This window comes from Tasmannia lanceolata, unplaced genomic scaffold (assembly GCF_043159265.1).
Source record: "Tasmannia lanceolata isolate RefF3 unplaced genomic scaffold, GAP_Taslan_0.1 ptg000002l, whole genome shotgun sequence".
NCBI classification, from domain to species: Eukaryota; Viridiplantae; Streptophyta; class Magnoliopsida; order Canellales; family Winteraceae; genus Tasmannia; species Tasmannia lanceolata.
Genome location: NW_027518679.1, coordinates 53,375,330 through 53,395,222, shown reverse-complemented (window position 1 = coordinate 53,395,222; position 19,893 = coordinate 53,375,330). Strand labels below are relative to the sequence as shown.

The 19,893-nt window shown below is 37.9% G+C and overlaps 2 protein-coding genes across 9 annotated transcripts; both read right to left on the bottom strand.

Moving 5' to 3' along the window:
- Nucleotides 1-1,244: 1,244 nt before the first annotated feature.
- On the bottom strand, nt 1,245-8,873 carry LOC143878739 (tobamovirus multiplication protein 2B-like). 5 transcript variants are annotated; one of them, XM_077380999.1, is made up of 7 exons: nt 8,550-8,860; nt 7,583-7,782; nt 7,265-7,330; nt 7,103-7,167; nt 2,429-2,516; nt 1,807-1,864; nt 1,245-1,711 (listed from the first exon to the last, which is right to left on the bottom strand). In XM_077380999.1, the coding sequence occupies exons 2-6, from the start codon at nt 7,709-7,711 to the stop codon at nt 1,817-1,819; spliced, it is 396 nt and encodes a 131-aa protein (XP_077237114.1). In that variant the 5' UTR covers nt 7,712-7,782; nt 8,550-8,860; the 3' UTR covers nt 1,245-1,711; nt 1,807-1,816. The 5 variants fall into 5 exon arrangements, with proteins under 5 accessions (XP_077237114.1, XP_077237111.1, XP_077237105.1 ...); XM_077380996.1 differs by having other exon boundaries at nt 1,692-1,864; nt 8,550-8,858; XM_077380990.1 differs by lacking the exons at nt 1,245-1,711; nt 1,807-1,864; nt 2,429-2,516; nt 8,550-8,860 and adding exons at nt 2,549-3,219; nt 8,488-8,540.
- A 1,845-nt stretch (nt 8,874-10,718) lies between these two features.
- LOC143878713 (lon protease homolog 2, peroxisomal-like) lies at nt 10,719-18,371 on the bottom strand. Of its 4 annotated transcripts, none has more exons than XM_077380962.1 (7): nt 17,742-18,371; nt 14,905-14,947; nt 13,622-13,701; nt 13,416-13,508; nt 13,276-13,324; nt 13,044-13,186; nt 10,719-11,518 (listed from the first exon to the last, which is right to left on the bottom strand). In XM_077380962.1, the coding sequence occupies exons 3-6, from the start codon at nt 13,697-13,699 to the stop codon at nt 13,044-13,046; spliced, it is 363 nt and encodes a 120-aa protein (XP_077237077.1). In that variant the 5' UTR covers nt 13,700-13,701; nt 14,905-14,947; nt 17,742-18,371; the 3' UTR covers nt 10,719-11,518. The 4 variants fall into 4 exon arrangements, with proteins under 4 accessions (XP_077237077.1, XP_077237089.1, XP_077237085.1 ...); XM_077380970.1 differs by lacking the exon at nt 10,719-11,518 and adding an exon at nt 12,799-12,891; XM_077380974.1 differs by lacking the exon at nt 13,044-13,186 and having other exon boundaries at nt 13,247-13,324.
- Between the last annotated feature and the right edge of the window lie 1,522 nt (nt 18,372-19,893).

Genomic DNA, 19,893 nt, shown 5'->3' with positions numbered 1-19,893 from the left:
CTCCCAAACTGATTCACTAGACAATCACAACAAAACGGAGAAGGATTCAGCTCACATCACAACTTATACCCCTAAAGGATTCAAACCATCTATATATGGAGTGGAAGGCCCTGGTGGATGGTGGTTCACAAATCAAATTAATCACTAATCAGATGATCCTAATGCAACCATCTACAGACCATTTCAGTTTCAATCATCCATTCAAAATCCCAACAATCAGGCTTCATATCATGGCCCAATTCACAGTGGCTTCATATCATGGCCCAATTCACAGTAAGGATCACGGTACAGATAGACTAGATCCTCAAACTAAACAGACACAAGCTCCTAAAATGGCTTCGAGGAGAAGGATGAGACCCTACCACAGATGGCCAAATGCACAAATATTACACTGAACTTAAGCATCGGATTAATGAAATTTTGTTCAGTTGGATGGGAACCATTAGCTATTTATGTCTAACTATCCATTGGTAAGCCACTAAAATGGTTAGGAACATCCTACTGGGAAGACTTTTCTGTGAAGCCCCACCATTGGTGGATCCTAACAGGTGATTTCTTTCAATCAAAATAAAGATACCCATGTGAACAATGGAGAGATTGGGGGCAAAATACCAACTTGGGTACCATTAAAAAAAAAAAATATATATATATATATATATATATATATATATATATATATATATATATATATATATATATATATATATATACCTACTTGAGTAATCCTTATTCTACTGCACCAGGTTTCATAAAACAGTGGAGAATGATAATGGTGCGTAAAGTTGCTTATGCTTGTTCACCCACATGACATTTGCACGATTTGGACCATTCATCCAAAAGGCCCAGCAATGAAGATGGTGATCAAAACCACATCTGCAGTGGCAAAAGTAGAAGCCCCTAGTTCAGACTAAAATGGAGGCATAAAATGGGCCAAAAAAAAGGGTCAAAGAATTAAAAAAAATAGAGAGGACTCTGATGTCCTGGAGCATGATACTAACAGAACCCGCTCCAAAACTTCTTCAAAACAAAAACTCCAAATCCACAGACCATCAAAGCTCTCTGAAACTACAAAGCATCTGAAACCCTAGGATTTCTCCTCGAATGCAAGACTCAATCATCCAAATCAAGATAAAACCTAAAAAGATTGAACTTTGAAAACCTGCATATACACTAAATTCCTGTAAGTGAACCATCAGCTTCTCTGAAGATTCAGGGAAGCTTCATTTGGTCCGAAAATATCCATCTCAAACCACAAATATCACCTATATTGTTAGAAATAGAGAAATTTCAGAACATGTTCGCAATCGGATATTTATTGCAGCCCATCATTGTCATATCAACAAAATGAACTGCTACCTAAACAGAGAAAAGAAAAATACCTAACTTCAATGAAAACAATAAAACTTCTCCTAATCTGTAAATCATCAGCAATCCAAAGTTGTTGAGATCACATCTCACACGTAATCTCAGCATAGAAACACAAGTCTTGATTTGTTCGGTCTGGGAAGGGACACTGATGATTACGAAGCAATGTCTAGATTGTTTATATGCTACGGCCATTGAGGGTGCCTCTCAATAAAAATGAAAGAGGGTAACAGATTTACCTTTACTGTTTTAAAGCTGAGATTTGAAAAGGAGAATCAACAATAGTACAAAACGGATTGGAAAGAAAGGGGGAAAACACGAGGGTGTATCCAAGTTGAAAGGACTTCTGTAATTATTATTTTCATTAGCAACCAGATAGATACAGGAGAATGTAAATGAGTTTTTGAATTGTACAAACCCAGAGGAAGCAATGATATTTACCAATCCCGCTTCAGCGTGGTGTTTCCAAATGTTCATTTTCGCTTGTTTCCACAGCTTCCTAAAGGTAAAAATAACAATAACAATTTAGGGGAGAGAGAGAGAGAGAGAGAGAGAGAGAGAGAGAGAGAGAGAGAGAGCACATTCAAACAAATCACGCATCACTACACTGCAAAAAATGAAATATATAACTAAACTTGCCATATGACCCCACACTAATGGTATAGATTACACTTATCGTATAAATTTCCTAAGATCCCACCTGATGAGCAAACTGAACTTTGGCTTTTCAGAAAAGATAGCGAAGTACAAATTAATTGTCCTTGAAATCTCTTCCAAACACATGAGAAAGATGGGAAAACTAGAAATTGAAAACAAAACAAGTTGGAACCAGAATAGATTTGAAACGTCTAAACTTGGTGGAGAGCAGCTAGAATTGTAGAAAGTCAATTTATAGAGGGTGATTTTAGAGAATTTCACAACGTATAGGGTATTGTCAAAAATTTCAAAAATTTGAAAGGATTTTTAAGACTTCTAAAACATAAAACAGTGGGCATGAAAAGAATTGTTACAAGGAAACAACAATTCTGCAGTACAGTAGATTAGATATCGATCAAAGTGCTACCTCTTGGGAACGAGCTTGAGAAGCAGAGTTAAGCTGGCAACTTTCCATGTTTGAAAGCAACTGGACTACAGGCTTTAGATGAGGAACACTGTGAGAATCAAAATTATATTAGCCAACCGAAAAGACTGAGACCAAACCTTCCCTACTTCTAAAAGAAGAGAACTCCTAGTAGCTCGTAAATGGGCAAATGTGTCATTTTAGTGTCCTAAAAACCAGTGTATGGATGAAACAGACAAATGAAAGCACGCCTTCATTAATACATGCTGGTGAAATATGCATTGCTTTTACAAGCTTTATTGCATTTCAAAAAATGATGAGGGAAACTAAGGTTCCTTTGATTTGGGAGTGCAACTTTAGTCTAAAATTGTGTTAGGAGAAAATCCAGCATACCTTGTAAGTAAAATTGGTTTGCCATATGGTAGAGACTTTAAGAAGAGAGAGACAGAGGAACATCAGGCGTTTTTTTTTTTTTTTTTTCCAATGGTCTCACTGAGCAGACCCGGCCTGGGGTGTGAGCTTGGCTTGGCATCCACATCTGAATTGCATGCACATGTGCTTCTCATGTGGGCCCTATCCATGGCTCTCTTTCCCATTTTAACCCTTTAGCATTTGTAGAGGGTTTTTCTCAAGTTGTTTTGATGTAGTACAACCCATAGTTGCCGGAAACTCCTTGGGCGGGTGGGAAACCTGTTTCCCCTAAAACGCGTTTCTCGCGGCTCGTTTCCCCTAAAATGAGGGAAACACGTTTCGGAAACGTTTCCAAAATATGATACAAAATTGGAGAAATGTTTCTGAAACACATGGGGAAAATATGGAAAGGTTATGTAAAACATGTGTAAACGCGTGACAAATGTATGCAACACTCGTATAAAAAGCATATGAAACATCTAGAAAACATGTGTGGAACTTACAAAAATCATTTTGGAAAAAACAAAAAACACATCATTTCCTAAGATGTTTCTCGTACGATTTTCTACTGTTTCTCGTTTCTCGTTTCCCCTGTTTTTTTCATGCGTTTCCCGTTTCCCGTTTCCATTTCACGTTTTGTTTCCCGAATCCATTTCCCACCCTGGTAACTATGGTACAACCTCAAATTGAGGTTGAGGATATGATGGATCATGAAAGTTAGAGCATCTAAAGGTTGTTATAACGATGGTTTTAAATATTGGTTTCAGTTTCGGACTGAGCCGAAACCGAAATTTCGGCGGAATTCGGTAAAAAAATAAATAAAAAATCATTTTATCTAAATATCGATCGAAATTTCCGGATATTTCCGTACATCTCGATTTCGGGCTTGACCGAAATTCAAATTTTGGTCGAAATTTAAAACCATGTTTATATAACCCATGCAAGAAGAGCCAAAACAAGGGCTATTCATGGCGTATAAATGGACCAGAGACATGAGCTAAAGAAGATAGGAGTCGGGACCATCCGTGAGACATTCTGACGGAGTCCCACTCCACTGTAGGACAGTTTGAAGAGGATGGTTTCAAGTCATAGGGTTATAATAGGTATTTTCTTTAAGTTTCACTTAAGTCATCGAAGTGAATTAGAATCAAACTGAAGTAATAGGAGTATATAATTGAGTTTAGATTTTGGATTTTTTTTTTTTTTTGTGTATATTAGAATCAGAAAGAAGGTAGGGTTTTGCACAAGGTTTTACTGCCTAAAAGGGCGGCCCAATGCACAAGGCTCCTGCCATTGTGGGGTCTGGCGAGGGGTAGATGCACAAGGTTTTCCTGCCTACTCCCACTTAATGTAGGACAGCTAGAAGCATATGGTTTTAAGTCATAGGGCATAATAGGCATTTTCTTGTAAGTTCCACTTAAGTCACTCGGGTGAATTAGAATAAAAGACGAGCCAATCCACTCCCACGACACTGTTCACGTCATTGCCACAATATTTTTTATGACACTATTTATGTCACTATTCACTCAAATTTTTGAAGATCTCTACAATAATTTTCTACAAGATTTTTGTGGGGTTTGGCCTCCAGTTGTAGTCTATCTAGATCAAATCGATTAAGATTCTCAATCTTTTATTTGATTCTAGATTTGAGGTATAATGCTGACAATTTTAACGAAAAGCTACATATCAATGTGAACTATGAAAACTTTAAGACGAGCAACTTGAGGAAGGAACATAAAGATGATGTTCGGGCTTTCTTGTGCATTTTGGGGGGAGGGAGAGGACTCCCTCTTTCAGTACACAAACGCTAAGCCGCCTATCCCTCTATCCATTGACTCTTTGTTTTAAGATCCTTCCTCGAGTTTCTCTTCATGAAGTTTTCATGTTTCACATTGTGAGCAACACTTCATGAGGTTCGTGTGGTCAACGGTTCGTGAGTCCACACTCTGTCAATGAGAACATTTCATCATGGAGACATCTTTCCAGAAAGCCCTTTCACCAAGATTTTGATCTAGAGGGGGACAATCTTTGCCTCTAAGGTCAAGTCCTCGACTCGATCCAGAACGATAAGTCACTCTTTCTGGGTTTTTTTTGCTTCTACACAACATTAAGGAATAACATGTGGTTCTATTTAGATTCTCCAACTACATCTATAGTGTGTGTTGTTCGATGCCTGTTAAATGCTTATGTTGCCATTATCAACTTCTAACTGTATGGAATATCATCCTTGACATCAACATACACCGAATTGAACATTTTTAAGGGAAGAGACATTTAAAAAAAACATTTTTAAGGGAATAAAACACCTATTGGTTAAATATGTCAAGCCATGGAGATAACTTAAAATATAAGAAGTTTGATGGGAGCAACATTAAGCATTGGCAACAAAATTTGTCATTCGTGCCCTATAAAATTAATATGTTTTATAGAATCTAGATGATATGTGAATGAGAATAAGCATGAATCTACTGCGGCACAAACAGCTCAAAAATGAGATAGAGAGGACTAGTTTTTGTAGAAATCATATCTTGAACCTAGATAACAAGCTATATTAGTATACTCTGAAATAAAAACCGTAAAAAGTCTGTTTGAAACTCTAGAGAAGAAATACCCCATTGAGGTCCTACGTTTCAAGAAATATACAACAGGGAAATAAATCAAGTTTAAAATGCTCGATGAAAAACTAATGATTAATCAAGATCTCCGGCTAAAAATTGAAGAGATTTTGGCCAGGGAAATAAAGATCGGTGACTCATTCCATCTTGCAGGCATTATAGAGGATTTATCCTCCTCTGATATTGATATAAAAATAGGATGTTTCCTGATCGTAATAACATGATCCTAGAGGGAATCTTTGTTCATGTAAGAACCAAGTATGACTCTATTAAGGATCCTTGGAGCCATCTCGCCAAGCATCCTTGGGCAACGCATTATCAAGTAAACGGCGTCAACAGTTCGTAGTGACCACTTGGTTGACAGGATCATTTCTCCTTGGCATCTTCCCAAAGAGCCCTCTTGTACCAAGATTTCAATCTAGAAGGGGTGATAGAGAGAATGTCAACCATTCTATTGGATCCACATAGGTAAGTCACTCATCCTTGGTTTATTTCTTCAAATACAGCACCAAGCAATAGCTCATGATTCTACTTACATTTTACATGTACATCAAGAAATGGTACATATCTAATGGTCTAGTTAAAATGCTTCTTTTACCATTATCGGATTATGGCTAGAAGAAATATCATACTTTACATTTGGTCATCTTTATCAGCATAAAACAAAGAACAAAATAATCATTCAAAAAAAAAGCTCAAAATAGGAACTCTGAAAGGGATAAAAAAATTTTAGTCAATGCGAATATCATGCATTCCATCTATGCAACTACAGATCTCTTGATTAAAAGAAAAATCGATAGAGCACCAGTAATAACAATCTAGTCACCCAAGAACATTCCTACTGCTACATAAATAAAATAACAACCACAAATTTTGAACTTAAATTCAAACCCAAAACAAAACCAAGCACATGCCTTGGTAAAATACAGAAATGAAAGTAGGATATGTTGTTGCCTCAAAAAGAGAAAATCTTGCATGAACTTCAATTTTCATAATAAATCAAAGACTCCCAAAAAAGAGCACCTTACATCATAAACATATACAAATTCCACGTCGAAAACACTTTCCCTCTTAGACACAAACATTCCAAACCTTCCCTACACACTTTCAAAATAGAAACTTTAAAGAAAAAACAAACCCACATGTCCCTAAGAACAAAATAGAAACTTCAAAGAAAAAGCAAAATAGAAACTTTAAAGATAAAAACAAATCCACATGTCCCTAAAAAATTATTTTATTTCCTAAACTATTTCTAACTAAAACAGTCAAAATTCAACCTTCCTATTTCACCTTCAACCTCCTCAATTAGAAATAGAATGCTTGAAACACTCCCTAATTTTTCCAAAACATGGACTTTCTAAAAACCCAACAAAAATATTCTGAAAAATCAAATAAAAGTCACCAATTTCCATAAAATTTCTTTCTTCAAAAGCCAACCTCATCCAATTTCGGGTTGCAAAGATGTACACATTCACATTGTGTAAACTCCACCATCTTATATTTCATTGTCGTTAGAAGAAAAGCATTGAACGGTTCTCTATCAAAATTTTCCTTTTCCTCTCTGATGAACTTTCGAATTTGTAAAATTAAAGAAACTTCCGGTAATTTAGAACACTAATCTTCAGATCAAACAGAAAAGCAGAAGACCAACCTCTGTAAACCATTTTCCAAATGCGCATCCAGTGACGAAATGACACGAGGCATTTGCTGTAATACCTGCTCTAAAAGCCAGCAAAATGCCAAGAATATTAGTAGAGGTTTCACATTCGAAGTCTAACTTCCTCACCACAAGATTGTGAAGGAGGGCCCATACTTGCCCAGTGTTGTTGATAGTATGGGCTTTTGCCAAGAGGTTCTTTGGGAGCCTCGTTAGGAGGGCCTGCAACAAGTACAAATAAGCAATTACTACCTCTGATACCAAATTTTGAACTAAGAAAAACACACAACGATGCAATTGAAAATCAAATAACCTTGGAAGTTATAATCATTAAAGGCTACACAATTTCAATTCTTTAGTAATTGAAAAGTTGGTGAACTGTAATCTTATGAGAATCAAAAAATTCTAAAGAGTAAATCCAATGCCCTAGATTTTGACATGAAGGTAGGGATCGGAAAATAAGGAAAAGAAAACCTGAGAAGGAGAGGATTCGTGCATGAGGCGTAGGAGGTTGGATGTTGATTGAACTGCTTGAGATATGTGGTCCGACACAATTGCTTTCGCCGTTCCTTCTCTCGCTGCTGCTGCTCCCGCACTTGCCATCTCCAAACAAAGGAAAAACAATCTCTCACAGAATCCCTCCCTTTTATAGCAGAAATACAATGGAATTGTTTCTGAAATGACAGAAATACCCTATTATTGAACTGACGAAAAATACACATATCCTCTTACATTACATAGCATTCTTTTGAAATACACATATCCTCTCTGTACCAAAAATTATATCCAAGAAACTGCCAAATGCTCTCTCTATAGATCTACAAACTACCCACATCAAGATAAACATTACCCAAAAGATTTAACAAAAACCCACATTTGAAAATGGATAAAGAAATCAAAGATACTAAATACCCACAGCACATTGAGCACAAAAACAATCAAAATCCAACATTAACCAAAGATTTAACAAAAAAACCCACATTTGAAAATGGATAAAGAAATCAAAGATACTAAATACTCACATCACAAAAATAATCAAAATTCAAGCTCTACACAAAACCGTAATCATAAAAAAACCCAGATCAAGAGAAAGATAACCCAAAAGATTTAACAAAACCCACATTAGAAAATGGATAAAGAAATCAAAGATAATAAAAACCCACATCACAAAAATAATCAAAATCCAAGCTCTACACAAAAGCCCTAATCATAAAACCAATCAAACTATAGAAACCACATAACGAAGAGATTCAAAACCAAAAGATATTCAAAAACCCCAATCATAAAAAGACCAAAAATCAAAATCAACAGACCCAAATAAAAAACCAAAAAAGAACACAATTCTAATCCAATCCATTTTCCTAACCCATCTAGGTTACCTCCTCTTAGCTAATTGCTTAATCTACCATCAATACAACAAGTTCACAGAGAAAGAACATACCCTTTTTTTTTCTCTTAATAGATGTTCTTCCCCGGTTGAACGCTAGCTCACGTATTTGACTTATCAGAAGTTTGGTTCAAATCCCTGTTAGATTTTTTGAATAGAAAGGACAACTGGCGTCAGACAGATGATACGTGTACCCGGTGGAGATGAAACTTGTCTCTATCTTTTAGAGTAGCAAGTACACGTGTCGCTGGTGGAGGGGAAACTTCCTATGTTTTTTTGGCGTATTCGCAGGGGCAAAGCATAGCCCGAAATGACAGAAATGGAACAATGAATGAGGAGATTGAAGGAGAGCAAAACTGGGATGGAACGGTATTTCACCAAAAGGAGCAGACGAACTTTAGGGATTTTCCCTTTTAGTAGTGAGGGATTAGATTATACTTCTTAAATACAAGCAAGTAGTGCCACATCACAAGCCCATCTACGGCTTACAAGACACATCACTGATAACTAATCCCCACAAGCCTAAAATAAATAACCACATAATAACTACATTAACTACCGAAATACACTACAACAACATGCACATATCAATCTTGGATATTTATTCATACTGATTTGTCAAATATATAATCCTGTCTAGAATCTGAATCCATTAGAATCTGAATCCATTTAACTCCCCATTTCTGATAGGGTCTGTACCAAAAAACCAATCCACAGATCATCCTAATCCTTCCAGAAGTGGAGGAAAAAATTGACAGATAGGGTCTGCGAAGTTCCACAAATGGCAGGATTAGGATGATCCTACCCACTTGATTTTTTGTGGACACGCTATCTATCTATGTATGTAAGGGCCTTTATTCAAATGAATGCTTTGGATTACCCAAAAAATGTGGGCTTGAACTCACAAACAGTTTAGTAACAAACTTTATTATTGAAATCCTAGTCCTTTATTTGGGATTTGCTAGGGACCATCGCAGAAGGCATTCCACGGAACGGCTGGTGCATGAGAGAGCAGCCACACAGGGTGAATTAAATGAATAAGACAAAATCTGCTGCTATGTGGCTGCTATGTGGAAATTCAAGATTGAATCCCAAAGAAAGAGCAGATCACTGGCTCTTTGCTGTTAGCATATGCATGTGATGGAAGATCTGTTCAAATGAACATGGAGTGATGGTTTTCTCTCATTATCTGAAAATACTTCACATGAGTTAGAATAACTCCTTAAGTCTTCTATCAATCCATGGCATTTCGTTTGGAATTTTTCAAATCAGGTTTCAAGGACGGCCACAAGCAAGCCGAGAATCCTTGCTGCCCTGGGCTTGATATCCAGACCATAAAGTGTCTCTGGTAGTGGACGAATCTGATGAGCACTTGATAGCCGAATTTGCTACGATAATCAATTGAATAGGTGTGTCCAACTTCCTGGAAGAAAATCCTACCAAGTGGCTATTGTCTGTTGAATGATTTACCCTCAAATTACCATTGAAATTAGTTGTAATAGCAGCCTAATGGAAGACCACAAGATCTGTACCAAATGTTTCACCTATTGAATTAATGCGTCATGTTTGCATTGCCTACATAGCTTGCCCTTTGTGTGTCTGTTGATTTGTCCCAAAGAGTCATAATTTGAAACTCTTTGCATTTACAATTGAAGTTGTTAGTTCACAATTCTAAAGGCAGATTCAACACACGGACACCTATAATTGTATGTGTTTGGGAGCTTGGGAGCTTGTGTGGACTGATGATAGTTGAGTGATTTTAGAATAATATCCTCGTGTAAAATTACAATGACACGTTGGTTTTCATGAATTTGCAGCATATCTAACCCAGCCGCCCATATGGTCCAACTGAAACAAGCCCAATGGACAAAAGGGAATTGTTTGGGCTAATAAAAGAGGTTATATTGGGTGGCCATCTACCTTCTCAAAAAAAATAATATTGGGTGGCCATTTTATGTGGTAACAAGAACTCAAAACTCAACACGAATTTGATTTTAGGGATTGATTTGGAGTTGATTCAAAATTCAACTGAGTTCAGAGCTGATGTTTACCCTTTTGTTCTTTACCATGAGGTATGAAGGGAGCAATAGATGGATGACAAGGTACCCAAAACAAATTCATATATTGTAAGGCAAACGCATTCATAGTATATGAGGAACGCATTCAATTAAAAACAGTTACAATCTTCGACCCAAAACATACTTGCAATGTTAGAAATAACAATTAAATCAAGAACAATACACATTCATAAAATTTCACCCAGTACATTAAACATTCCTTTACAAGAATTTCAATTACTAGCTCGAGCTCATATAGCTTCTATGAGCTAGAGTGCACAAACAAATGGGTCATACATTTCTTAGGGTGATCCAAAGCATTCATTTAGAATGCCTCTACATAGATAGGGTGTGTACCAAAAACCAGGTGCATAGGATCATCTTAACCCATCCAAAAGTGGAGGAAAAAATGGATACACACTATTTGTCCACAAATCTGCCCATTTTTGCCCTCCACTTTTGGAGGGGTTAGGATGATCCAATGGTCCTCATTTTTGGCATTAACCCTATCTATGATAGGGCCTTGCAAATGAATGGTTTGGATCACCACAAAAAATGCGGGACCCATGAGTTTGGGAACTCGGGCCCATATAAGCTTATATGAGCTTGAGCTCACGAACAGTGAAACTCCATTTCCTATATATATATATATATATAAAACAAAACAAAAAAAGAAGAAAAACCCCACAACTCCTGCTACTTTAATCCACCCAATTTCATTCTGGACTACTTTCAAGCGGTCTTGGTCCCTCGTACTCTCAGCACCACTGCCTTCGCGTCCATGTTAGAGTTTCTAAATTTTAACAGGACAAGTGTAAAATACGCGGCCTTTGTTATTGTTCTAATCCATCTCAGTTATCTTCAGAGCTGCTTTCTTTCCACAATAACAATACTTGGAATGAAGTCTTAACCCAGATGTATCAGCATTACTATTGCTTGACAAAGCCATTAATTAATCTCGTCTCTCTGCAAAATAAAAACAAAATTTGAACTTAGACAAGAGTTACACATTTCATTATGAATCTCTAGGGAATGAGATTCTATATCCAACTGCTCTCAACAATTCTTATCTGATACATGTCCATAATTTCCAAGCAAAGAAATAAGTGAGGAAAGGCGCTTGTTAAATAATCCAAATTTGCTATCTATGTACCAAAATGATGCACATTAAATTACACTAACCCTTTTGATCTGTTGAGTTTTTCTTGATGAATCTAGACAGTTACTTATTCTCTAACCATTTACCTAGAGGCTATACTTGTAGGGTTAGAATTGTTCAATGGGGGGGCATTTTAGCGTGTTCCATACATAGCAAGGCCTCTCAAAAGTGGTTTGGATCATTGAACAAGTGCCCCACTGATACTAAAAATAGATAATGGTAAGAGAAGATAATAGGTACACTCCAACACCCAATTCTCAATGAACTACAAAAGAAGAAAGATTTGATTTGGTGGCAAAGCAAGCGATCATAGCACTTAGGGGTGTCAATTTTGGCTCGGGCTCGGAAGCTCGCTCGAGCTCGGCTCGAATCCTTAACGAGCCGAACCGAGCCGAGCCCGAGCTAGGCCAGGCTCGGCTCGTGTGAAAAAAAATACGTAACGATGGTATGATGGTACGTATGTAATGTCAACGCAAAAATAACCGCTGTGTGAAATCGAAAACCGTAATTGTCATAACTTTGAAAATATTTTGGTAATTTTTTTATTAATTGTCATAACTTAGTACATTTTATTCGTAATTTTCCATTTCAAACTTTATAAAACCAGCTGTAATCATTACGTTTTTTTTTTTTATTTGGTTTTGCTAGTGAGAGGTGCGAAACTTTATAAACCAGCTTATTTTACTTTTTATTTGTAATCATTACTTTTTTTTGAAATTTGCTTTTGCTAGTGACAGAGGCGAAACTTTATAACCGGCTCGTTAAAGCTCACGAGCGGCTCGCCTCGCGAGCCGAGCCTGACCGAGCCGAGCCCGAGCCTGGTTCGAGCCCGAGCCAAGCTTTTGAACTTAACGAGCCGAGCCTGGCCAAGCTCGGGTCGGCTCGGCTCGTCTCGTTTACACCCCTAATAGCACTAGAGAAACTACTTCTTAAACATGAAGCATATATAGATGTTCACATAGTTTCTCCCTGAAACTCGTACGTACTACACAAAAACCACAACCACCTCCCTACATGCATCTTCTAAGACAAAAGCATCCTATCTTCCTAAAGCAAACTAAGAACTGCAACAAGGAGTTCAAAAATAAAAACAAAACAAATTTCAGTTGATCATTAAGTCCAAAAAAAAATGTCAGTGTCCTCTACTGAAGCATGGCTTGCATTGTTCGCACAGCAAAATCTACAAAGTGCACACACAAACTGATAAAAAAAAATAAGACTGAAAACATTGGTTAGTAGGAAATGCTAAATGGCAATGATATTAGTTTTAGCCAAGGTTGCCAGAGCGGGAATCGAAAGCGGGAATCGAAGGCTCCCAGGGAAGAATCTTACTCAAGGTTGCCAGAGCGGGAATCGAAGCGGGAATCGAAAGCGGGAATTGAAGCGGGAATCGAAGGCTCCCAGGGAAGAATCCTGCTTCCTTGGTTTTAGCAGTAGAACACAACAAATTTCGAATGCATTTACCCACAGTTGGCCTATAAAAGGGATGGTTGTTAAAAAGAAGTAAAATATACAGAGCCAATATGACAGTTAACCTCTAGTGTTGCATCTTAAGGGAATCCACCTTCAAAAGCTTGTTCAAGAACATCCTTCATTTGCGAAACAAGTAATATCTGTTTTTCAAATACATTGAAGACAATGAGAAGGCATAGGGTCATCCTAATAAATAAATAACTGGCAAACTATTCAAAAGACGTAACATACCTCCATTTGATCAAGAACATCATGTGGCACTTCATCTAAGTCTTTCAATTTCGAGTTAGGCACTATCATTCTTTTGATGCCTGCTGCCAGTATCTACAAATTCAAATACATAATGTTAGGACACTCCATCTTCCAATATTTGCCTTGATATGCATTAAAACAAAATTATAAAATGGCTAAGGAGACATAAAAGACGGTAGACAAACCTTTTCTTTCACATGGCCAACAGGTAATACTTCTCCACTCAGTGATAATTCTCCACTAAGTGATAATTCCCTCGGCATTTCTGTATCACGTACATTTCTTTTACTGAACAATAAAATTAATGCTACTGCTACAGTGACTCCAGCAGAGAAAACAAAGAGATGTCATGGAGGGTATGGGCTCAGATGCTTGTGAATTTTGTTGCTTGCAGCTTGTTTATACCATTATTCATCAAAATCATCTTTGATTATAGAAGATGTTTCATCATTTTTAAGGCTCTTATGAACTTCACATGCCTCTACAATATTTGTTTTGGAAAGACAGTTGAGTGTAGTGAAGGATGGTAAATTCTATGTTGCATGGATTCTTTGCCCCACTATGCCGAATCGGTGTCGACACGTCTCCACATGCAAATCAGACATGGATTCTCGTGAGACACACCCGGATTCTTGTCGTAGCCGTGTCCCGCACGAATCCTGTTTTTTCGGGCGAATCCGATTCATTGTTTTCTCTTTTAAAATGCGAATCATGTATATTTTCCCTTTAAATGTGTTTTCTTAACTTTTGTTTTATATGAAAGCACAACACGCACTCTTTCAATAAAAACTCCAGTGCACAACCCCTTCCTCCTTTGACTCTCTTAATACAAAACTCGCAACAACCCTCTACCCTCAAATTTTTCATGAATATATATATATATACATATATATGCACACACACACACACATATTCATATTTAAATTTTTAATTTTGAATTTTTTATTTTATTTAAAAAATACTGAATCTGAATCCTACTTTTTGGGGCTTGCCGAATCCAAGACCTCGAATCCGTGTCGGATCCTGACACGCGAATCCGAATCCATGCAACATAGGGTGAATTAGATCACAAAAATTCAACTCCAAAAAACAAGAAAGAAAAAATATCCTTATTTCATTTAATTTGGTGTTTAAGTGGCTATAATATGGGAACAAGGAGGTGTAAGCGATGTCTTTATTGTCTTGGAATAAATTGTCGGTCCATTTATGTATAAATTGAAGTTACAGCCATAATCATGCCTATTGGAAGGGCGTGCATTTTGTTTTGGTTTTGATCATAGCATAGATCTGCAACATAGATTCAGCTCTCTCTCTTACTTGTACATATGTTTTAATTTTTTTTTGTATGGAGCTGATTTTTTTTTTATATACCCTGCTTGTTATCCTTCATTGGTTGTTTCAATTCCCAAATGTGACAAGGCATTAACATTCAAAGAGAAAAAAGAAATTAAGTAAAGTATGCACATACCTTGTTTTTTTCCTATATCACCTGATCCATATAGCTAGTTAGCCTGCAACCAATAAAAAAATGCGGTTATAAGAAGGGAGATGGTATTTTAGAGATTTTATATGGTGTGAGCCCACGTAGACCGGTATTTTCCAAAAAGTATTGTACAGCATACACCATTGGATGATCTAAACCGTCTATTTGATGTGCCACAATGTAAATACATTGTGCCCCCAAAATCATTTCTATAGGATGATCCCAACCCTCTGTGGGACCCTCGAAGGAAACGGCGAGATGAAACAACGCTGCCTCTCGATCTCCACAAGAGTTGGAGGGCTCCGTGCGGCTCTTTAAATGTTGCTGCTCTCGCAATCTAAGAATAATGGCGTGCGATACCACTGGATTTGGGATCAAATGACCCGAAATCAAGTCGTACCTAAATTAATGTCCCCCATACAGATCCAAGGAATCCGATGGGAATAAAGATAAGAGTCGCCATCTAGGATTAAGGCCTAGAACCCATAAACTCTGTACTGAATGAAGGCAAGTCGACGTTTCCAAAGTGAAGGGTTCGGGCCTGGTTACGAATGGGGAAGGTGTTAGGCACCCCATTCGCCCGAGAAACTCGGTCTCTAATGCCATTTTTATTAGTTTTAAGGAATTTTAGGCGAAAAGGCGTAAAATGGTAACAAGCATCTCCAAACGAACGATTTATCTACAAAAAAAGTGGTCCCATTTTGATCAACTCGCGTGCACCCCAACGTTGCATGACCCTAATACCTGTCTCCAACTACGGCTAAACAAGTATAATGCTAGGAAAGTAGTAACCAAACACATGCTGATAAAGATAAACATGCAATCAAGCAAGAGATAGTTCTGAGCAATAAGCAATCAGAGCAGTAAAGTAAGCACTCAAGCATGCATCACTAAGTAGGAGATAAGACTAACCAGCAAATAATCAAAGAAAGTGAACACATTAACATGCACCTAACTACGCAGAAGATAATGCAAAGCAGTAAACAACCAAAGCAATAGAATAAACACTAGCATGCGAGCCTATGCAAAAGATAACAGTAACCAATCACATGCTGGAAAGTAAGCAAGCTGAGAGTAAACACACAAGAAACTAAAAACAAACACACAAGAAGTCAAAAGATGCAAGAAAGAAAAGAAATTGGGAAATAGACTGTGTGCAAGGACCAGAAATGCCAGAGAAAAGAAAAGGGGACATACGATAGGCTCAAGGGGCGATTCTTGTCCTCTAAAGATGGGAAAATTCTCAATCTCGCGATCGTCATAGCCTATCATTGGGCTCAACGAGGACAATCCCTGCGAAGAGGCCACGCTACATCATCCCCTAAGGGCTCACGAGGACAATCCCTATGAAGGGATTACACTACGTCATCGCTCGTCCCAAAACCCGATAAAACATCGAAAAACCGATGCAAAACGGAAACCGCGATAAAAATCCGAAATGGAATGAAAATAGGGCTCCGAGTGACCTTGCAATCAGCATCCTTGCCCTTTTTTTTGTTTTTGTATTTTTCGTGTTTTTCTTGTTTTTGTTATTTTTATTGTTTTTGTTGCTTTTGTAAAAAGGGAATCGACGCGACATGAAAGGGGATTCAACCAAAAAAAGGGGACTGCTACTTTTCTATATGCCTAAGACAGACACGCTATTCTAAAAACTCACAAACTCAACTATCAAGTCTAAGGGGAGTGTCGATAAGCAGGGTTGTCCCATAAGTTTGTGATCAAAATGCCTACGTGTGATCATACCGAAAGATATTGGTACCGAAAGATATTGGTAAGGTTAACCTTACCAAGAAACTCCGATAAAGTGGGTCATATAAGCCATGCAAGCCCTGAGGAACTTACAAGTGAAATTATATCATCCCCTAATATAGGCCTTTCTACCACAAACGAACGGAAAGGACCTAATCACAACGCCCTCCCAAACTCAATAATTGCTTTACAAACCAAGGAGTCTTTTCATTAAGGCAGACACTACCCTCTTCTGAAATTGCCCATCAAAATGAGGCTAATCCAGATACCTTGCAAGAGAAGGTTGTTTTCATAAACAAAACAGCTATGTGATTAACCTAGAACAGAAAGATATACTATACTATCACCATTGATCACTGTCTAGACCTATAAACACCATTTCTCAAGGAGGGTAAATGGATGGCAGAGATAGCAGAAATCAAAAGCACAAGGAAAAAGTGCAACTCAAATAAGCTACTAATGTGTACATGGTACCATGTTTTTACACTGGCCTGAATTAAGCTAGTCTTCTCTTCCCTAATCAGCTATTGAGCTTTCTCAAATTTGCAATAGCCTTTGACAGCTTGCCGTATAGAGAGAAGACGAGCAGATTTACTCCATTATTAAAACATGGTGGTAAAGATACCGACCTTCTGAGAATGGAATTGTGTCTTCCAAGACTAAGACTACATTAAACCCTCTGGTCTCTTATTGCCGAGATGGCCTTCCCAAAATTATTAACAGTTCCAAGAAGAACCTTAATAATCTGGTCATAAAAAGAGACATAATGGCCTAGGGTAATTATGATGACTGGGCAATGTTGATATTGGAAATCAATAGGAAAATCAACCTAAATGGGTAAGGTAAACAAAGATTAGGCCTCCCATAGGAACCGAAAAAAGAAAAAAAAAAAAAAAGTTTAGATCCTCGGTGGAGCAACCAGAGATGGGAGTAAAATGGCGAATTAAAAACAAACTCTCAGAGAGAGAAATAAATCAAAAGCTAGCAGATGTGATCACAAACAAAATGAGGAAAAAGGAACAGCACATCACATTTTGGAGGTAATAAAAAGTAATAGAGAGAAGTTGATGTACCTAGCTTTTGTTGCGACAAGAACTGACCGTGAGATTGGCCAGAATTGATAGGGAATTTGCAGCCGCGCTCTCTTTCGGACAACATCCGGGTGACCAGCAAGCTTCCGTTTCTTCTCAAATTAACCACAACGAGGATATGGACTTTGAAATGGTAGGGCTTCAGCTCAATTTGCAGAAATAGGAAAGAGGTGTTGAAGGCAAGGTTTGTAAGAAATTGGTAAATAGATCTTGCGTTTTGGAGATGAATGTTGGGGAAGACGATGGCTGAAATTAATGGAGATTTGGATGGAGAAACAGGGTCATGGCTAAGGATCTAGGGCCAAAGCAAAAGGGGTTTGGTTTCAATGGAGTTGGAGAAAAGGGTCTGATGAGGTAATGGGGGTGATAGAGGAGGAAGTGGGTTTGATGGTGATGAAAATGGGAGAGGTGGAGTTGATGGAGATTGGTGGTCTCTTTCCGGATTCCGGCTAGGACGGCCGGAGAAGATGACTGAAATGGGTTAATGGAAATGGAAAAGGGGTGAGTGAAGAGGTGGTGGCTGTTGAGGTGGGTCGGATTTGCAGGGGTAGTGATGGAAGGGGTAGGTTGGCCAGACAAAATGGAGCCTTCGGCCTCCTCCCTCTCCCTCTATTCTGCTCTCTGTTGCAGCTTAGCAAACCCTAGTTCGGTCTCTTTTATGGGTGAGGGGGATTGTGCTGATATCAGCATCCCTAAGCTTTGATAATTACACACACCCATTCATTTCATCCTCTCCCCTTTGGTTAGATGTGCATGGTAATTGGTATGACCACACCCATGATTCGATAAACCACCCTTCTTTTATATGGGAAATGATATATTTCGCCCCTCGTATTCCATGGACAGCCCTCTTTAGCGTATTTTCTACACTATAAGGGGTGGTCTAAGCAAGAAAAGGGGAAGAGCGAATTACTTTTCTCTTGTATCTTTTCCTAGGGAAATGATACTGGCACATCCATATTTTGATAATTACACTCCTTGCTTGTCTTTTCTCATTTGTGGAGTGCTTTGGAAAAATGTAAAAACTATTTGATAATTCTTTAAATCCCAAGACAAATTGGGTTAGTGAAAATATCAAAATAGGACCGTGCCGATATACATTGGAGCCCAGGGGATTCGAATAGAGGAGTGCCAATACAAAAAACTCAGGGGTACTTCGTAATTTTTGCAAATTTTGGGAACATGAGGGAGAGAATTGAGGCGATTAAATGAAGGGTTCTCCAAGGAATCCGGGGGATCATTCGGGCCTCCAAAGACTTCAACAATAATCAGCAAATGAGGATTTTTCGGGTTCTTCTGCATTTTGGGATCGGTTCTTCAATTTTTAAAGTTAGGGCTCGGTTTATAAGACATTAGGGAATTGGTTTCGGGATCCAGGGGTTCAGGAACTTGACTTGATTTTGGGATCTTTATTCGACTCTGAGAAATTGGGTCAGGTCAAAATGGGGTGTCTACAACCTCCGATCAACATAGCTTTCTAAATATGCAAGTCTTCTATAGATCCTATAGCTAGGATCATCCTATGGATATCATACAGCTAGGATAATCCTATGAAAATGGTTTACTGAGTCAAATCGGCAATGAAAACATTAGAAGCAAAATGACATGGATCCAAGCGTCGCGTCACTGATGTCTGCAAGGGCGCTCGTGAGTTTAGCATCCCTCTTAAAAAAGATTTTTTTTATAAAAAAAATTGGAAAAGAAAGAGAGATGCTCCCCATTGACTGCAGAGAAATCTTTTTACATTTTCTGGTCTGTCGAAATTTCTGATGATTTTATAGTACGTGGAACTGTTTTTGACTTTTTTCCACGGAAGTTTTTTGGAATTACTTATTTTTACATTGTTTTATTACACTTGAAACCACGTCACTTCAATTTTTATTTAGAGTTACATTCAATTTAACATAAAATGTTATCCCTTCAAGGAGCTGTTCGTTTGAGACTGTGGCAACAAATAATTGTGAGCCCCAGACCAATTGTTGGACTCAAAATTAGTTTCAATTTTGGGTCCAATAATTTGGATTGGGCCTGATTGGTTACCAAAATCTAAAACGAACACGGCCTAAGTCAGTTACACCTGTTGGGAGTAAAACTGAGTCCGCCAATTGCATGTCGACATGTGACAGGAGGATCC